Here is a 5,627-nt window from a genome sequence, read left to right as displayed (position 1 = left end):
ATCCTGAATTGTCTTGGGGTCGGTAGGGGGGGGGGGGGGGGGTGTCGGTTTGCTGGTTTTGCTCATAAGCATCACAAAGTTGTGCCTGTATGCATAAGTACTATTTTTCCCAGTGACATCTCAAGCCCCTGTGAGTACAGAGAAAAGCTTTAAAGGTTGCACTGAAGGGATCCACAACGCTGCCTCAAGTGATGCCACAGAATCATAAAGTTGTCCACATAGACAGTGGGTTTATCTAGAAATATTAACCACAAATAATAATCAAAGCCAACATAATGTTGGCTATATGAGAACAGTTTGGTATAATCCAGAAAGTTGCATCACTATAAGCTTTACAATATGTATCTAGAGAAGTTACCATAAATTCCTTTCTGCGTTTCAGAAACTAACAGACCAGATTACGATCTGCAGCCTAACTTTCCTGCAACACAATCGGCAAACACACTAAGCTAGATTCCTCACCTGCAACTGGGATGGGTCTACTTTGTTTGCACAGTGTCACAATTTTTATATGTAATGTATTTTACATTATGTCAAGAATAGAAAGCATTAGAAACATTTAAAGCATTTGCAAGAGGTAAATCAATGCCAGTTAGAACATTGATTTGCCATTTTTGAGAGAGAGAAAAACACAAAACTAGGTATGGGTAGATTCACTAAGCTACACAGGAGATTAAAATCCATTAAAATGAATTACAATTAAGCTTGTAAATACCTTTAAAAAAAACAAATCTATAATAAACAAATGAGCTTCCAACGCCATCATGAATCACAAACCACTGTTTACAGTTTGGGATTACTATAGAAGCACGAGTCTCTCTCAGTTTAGTATACGGACAACTCCTATACATTATTCTGTGCAAAACATACATTTTAAACTGAGTTAACAAAATAAAAACACCATTTATCATATATAAGGCATTTAGTGTACTTGCCCAAATTCCTGCATCAGACAGAGGAAATTAGAACAAGTTTCAAAAATTGCATTAAAAAAAGCCAATACTAATTACTCTTTACAACAAAAGACAAAGAGGATAAATTTACAAATTGCGTGCGTAGATCAGTGGATGACAAAAGTGATACGGGAATGGAGCTTAAAACCAAGCACAGAAAAACAGGTTATTGCCAAATTGTGAGAGAAGTTCTCAGGATACTATATGCTTCACTAAAAATTGATCTAGCTTTCATGCTGGTACTCTTTGTTCAGAATAGCAAAACATACCTGGACACTGAACTTTAAGTACATGTTATAAATGACACAACTGTCCCCATTTTGTTTGCTTAATGCAATGGGAGCTGTCTCATAAGGTACTAAAGGACCTGTGCTCACAAGTAGGGACATATTCTAATCCACTGGTATGTAGTATCCCCTTTTGCCACAAAAAACATCTAAAAGGAAAAGCCTTTCTTCTTCTTGATTTACCAGAGATTAGGGGTGCCAGAAGATAGATGTGGTTTTACTTTTAAAATTCTGTCCTAGATCTAGATGGCCCAAAGAACTTGGGAGCTTACATACTGAAGTTTTGTTTCCAATTCACTCACCCAAAGTGGAAGAACAAAGAAGAATTAAAATAAGCGATTAAATAACCTCAGACAATGAAAGAATAAATTAAGTATTATCCATCCTACACATTCCACCAATCCTGCAATGAGCCTCAGCAGCACGGGGACTAGTTTAAACTGATGAAATTTTTAAAAGAATTAAGTAAATCTATGATCTTTCTTATACATCCTCCAGGAAGGTGCTCCTGGGCCTTGTGGCAAGCTCTTCTTTGAGTTCAGAAAGATCTGAAGTGTAATTGGAAAGAAAAAAAAAATTTATCCCATAATTACACAATTACAGGAACTGGTACTTCAAGGAAAATACCACAAAGCTGGGGGGGGCGGGGGGAGAAGCGATAAAATTCCAAGACAAGCAATGTTGCCAAAATTCCTGCATTATGGACTGTATTTCACAATATTAAATATGCACCGATATCTTAAAATTGGTTTTATTCACTAGGACTCCAGCAACACTAAGCTTCCCACAAGTCCATGTATCTCAGAAAGCTGGCTAGTCTGACTTTACGTATGAGAGCAGAGCATTCTGCTTAGGATGCATACTCTCTTCCCCCGAGACTGGTGGCGCAGTCAGCTTTTGCCAACTACCATTATTTTATCTGTCTCTAGAACTGTAGCCCAAACAAAGCGACAGTCAAGATACTCAAGGCCAAAAGAAATCCGAAAAATAAAATGCAGGAGCGCAAGTAAGATGCCCTCCTTAGAACATCATTGCTCAGCATTGCTCCTTATAAGACGTGGGGATGACTGCTCTGGGCCTTCTTGAGGCAGGCTCAGGCTCTTCCTTAGCCCTGTCCTGGGATGAAGAGGAATTAAGGGTATGAATACCTTTCTGAAGAAGCCAAGCAGAGACCACAGAACCTGTTTGCCTTGGACAAAAGGAACGCCACTGGGCATTTCTAGCTATTTTCTGCAGCTTTATACACCTCCCTGTTATCTTTCAGAGAAACAAGAAAGGGAAGGACATGAGTGTGCCCCTAAGGTCAGCTAGGTTTGATATGAGTTGCACAAAACCCAAGGAAAAATACATGCAATGTACTGCCTTTTAACTTCTACTTTGCTTTAGCAGCACTTTTTTATTTTTATTGCAAGTAGCTATCCCGTAAAGCTTATTGCACTAATTTCTTCTGTATGTCTTGTCCGTTCATATTTTGGAAGACAGAATATTGTTAAGTGTGTGGGAGTCCCTGGGCAGAAAATTCACATAAACGCAGCTGGAAACATGCATAGAGGATTTTGCTTCACAGGCAGTAATTGAAATCAGCTGGTCTCAACGCTGCCACAATACAGATTCATTTTGTGATGGGGTGGGAGTGTGCATAAATCAACATCTGCATTTGGCACTGAGCCTTTCTGTGAATCTCTGTTCAAAAAAGGTACCACTATGTGTCACAGCCTCATACAGCTGTGGTTTTAAAATACCCTTAACCATGGACCTTGCAGATTTCTTGCGCTGCAGCCAAGGGAGGGGCAGAGAAAAGGCTGCCTTGCTTATCTGGCTACTGGACATTGCTTCTGAGCCGGCAGGATAAAAGAAAAACAAGAGGAACGGTCTAAATAGCTTAGGAGGTTAACTATAGGTCAAGCTTTCCATGTACAACCTACTTAAACAGGCCCAAATAAACAAAAAAAAAAGGACAGATCCTACCCTCTGGTGCAGGTATTATGGACTTCTTGATGATATGTGCCCTCATATGGTATAAGCAATCTAGAACAACCATGGTAAATTGATGCCATGGTTTCAGTGATTAATCAAATATAGTTCTAATTATTCACTGCCACAGCTAAGTTTTAAGAATTATCTGTCTTAATAAATATCATCACTTACATTAATCAGAATGTTATTAATACTAATATTTCAAAAGTTATGAAAAACACTGCTGTATCTCTGCTCACAAATACTGGCATTAGGCACTTGCTTATCCATCATCCTAACTTTTAACTTTAATCCAGCTGACAACTTGGAACAATAAATTTATTTGGAATACTGAGTCAAATAAATAGGCCATTACATATTTGATCCTTATCAGTGCCACAAGTGACTTCATTAACCAGCTGAATCTTCCCTGTCCTACATTTTTCACTGCACTCTACAGTTCTGTGCACAATAAATAAAGAAACAGTAGTGAGAAAAATAGGAGGAAGGAAGATTAAGGCTACTCAGCCATGTGATGATGTTCCACGTGGAGAGGGCAGCACAGAAGATGACATGAAAGCAGGAGTCAGAGTTTGGAAAGAATATGAGTATTTTTCCTCAGTAAAAGTCACTGGCTGCCCTGATGTCATGACTCTCACCTGTAAATAATTCCACTCAAATGCAGTCCACTAATAATTTTACCTTGAGTTCCCTTGATACATGCACATCCCACTGTCTTGATTTCCCACTGCAAATCACCTGCACAAACTTCCCTTCTGTACTCCCATCTTCTCTCCTATTAACCAGCTATTAGCGAGAGTCCTTACGCTTCAAGGCACAAACCATTTTCCAAATAAAACAGGTCAGAAAGACTCTTCCTTCAAGGGGCAAATTATTCCATAACTAGCTACTCGGTTCTTTCACCTTTCTCTAACACATTTTGAATAGATCACTGTCAAGAGATAGGATATTTGTTTAGACAGTCTGCTGACCTGAAACAGCATTTTAATTTTATGTTCCCACTTTAGAACTACATCTTCCTAAACATGACACTCCTGTTATGTATAGACAAATGCTTACTATTCCCCTAAGAAAACCCCACTCCAGTCACAGTATAAATGCAATTAATATTAACTAACCTTGTAAAGAATGTGGTTTAGATGTAACCACAAAGTTTTCCTGATGATCACACGGGTGAAAAATTAGTTGTTGCAAAACAGCAGGACATATTGTAGAGAAGCTTGAATTTGATATGTGACTGTTGTTTGGTATCCCATGCAAAGAAAAAATTTCTTCACCAGTCAAGCACTGCAACAAAAAGGGATTTTGTCAACTTAATACATTAATGCAAAACTAAAAAATAAATCATACACTAAGAAATTCAAGAATTACAACATGAAATATCTCAAAATATACATCTACAGAAAAATTTAATATTTTAATATGAAATGTTCTATGCTGCTGAAGTCTCTTATCTAACACTTTCCATTTATTCACATTCACTATTTCCTACAACAATCAATAAGGAAAGTGTTCTTTTTAGAGGGTAAACGAAAGTGATTTGGCTTATTGCTGTACAACAAACACATACCAAGGCTGACTCTCAAGACAAAAAAAAAAAAAAAAGTCAAATGTTTGCCTTCTATACAAGACATCAAGTTCGGGCATAACTCTCCCTGTAGCAAATCTCAGTGTGGTTGCCAAAGTAGAGCACTGGAATCCTTAGCAAAATAAAAACAAATGGTCACTCGCTGCTCTGTTCGGTTTTGCTGGCCTTCAGACTCCACAGTGCTTCTCCAACAATTCAAGATTATTATTTATAAAGCAAATTCCTTCTAGAGATAAGCCAAAGCAACTACAAGTCATTTACTTCAACAGAGCTGCTTCTGTTAATAAATATTTTTCTAATACTTTCCAAAAGGTGAAAGGCATGTACACATCATTTGAATGTGACTATTTCTGATTCAGCTTGGAGGAAGAGAACATGCAGGCCAATTTAAGTGACTTCAGTTAAATTACACCCAGGATGTTTCTGTCCTTCCTCTTTAACGACCCAGTCTAGCAGAGCACTCAAGTACATGCTTGAACTTAAACGTAAATATACATTTTGTTCAGGCCGTGAGGCCCTGAAGACTCAAATATATACAAGCAACATGCATATACTTTCATCTTTCAATGAAATGTTAATGTCAAGGTATCACATGTAAAAGAAATATAGCTTGATAACAGAAAATGTTTCTTTGTTTTAAAGGATGTTGCTCCATTTAATCTCAATGGAAGCTGCGCACAGAGAAATCATCACTGAATATAGAGTCTTTAACAGCCCAATACATGAACCTCTGGAGCTTTCTAAACTGGTTATGTGCCTAATCATCTTATTATTAACTCTGCACTACGGAATAATGCAAAACACATGGCTAGTATGTCCAGT

The 5,627-nt window shown here is 37.8% G+C and overlaps 1 protein-coding gene across 1 annotated transcript in view; it reads right to left on the bottom strand.

Annotated features, from left to right (window-relative positions):
* Nucleotides 1-4,504, bottom strand: part of SLC39A8 (solute carrier family 39 (zinc transporter), member 8) — a gene marked incomplete at its 5' end in the record, with an annotated part of 17,496 nt that extends 12,992 nt beyond the window's left edge. Inside the window, one exon of the mRNA XM_009707387.1 lies at nt 4,336-4,504. Coding sequence (XP_009705689.1) covers nt 4,336-4,504 — 169 coding nt within the window. The remainder of the gene's footprint in view (nt 1-4,335) is intronic.
* Between the last annotated feature and the right edge of the window lie 1,123 nt (nt 4,505-5,627).

This window comes from Cariama cristata, unplaced genomic scaffold, assembly GCF_000690535.1.
Source record: "Cariama cristata isolate BGI_N322 unplaced genomic scaffold, ASM69053v1 scaffold4139, whole genome shotgun sequence".
Classification (NCBI taxonomy): Eukaryota; Metazoa; Chordata; class Aves; order Cariamiformes; family Cariamidae; genus Cariama; species Cariama cristata.
The sequence above is the reverse complement of the archived record's forward strand: the minus strand, read 5'-3'. Positions and strand labels throughout refer to the sequence as shown.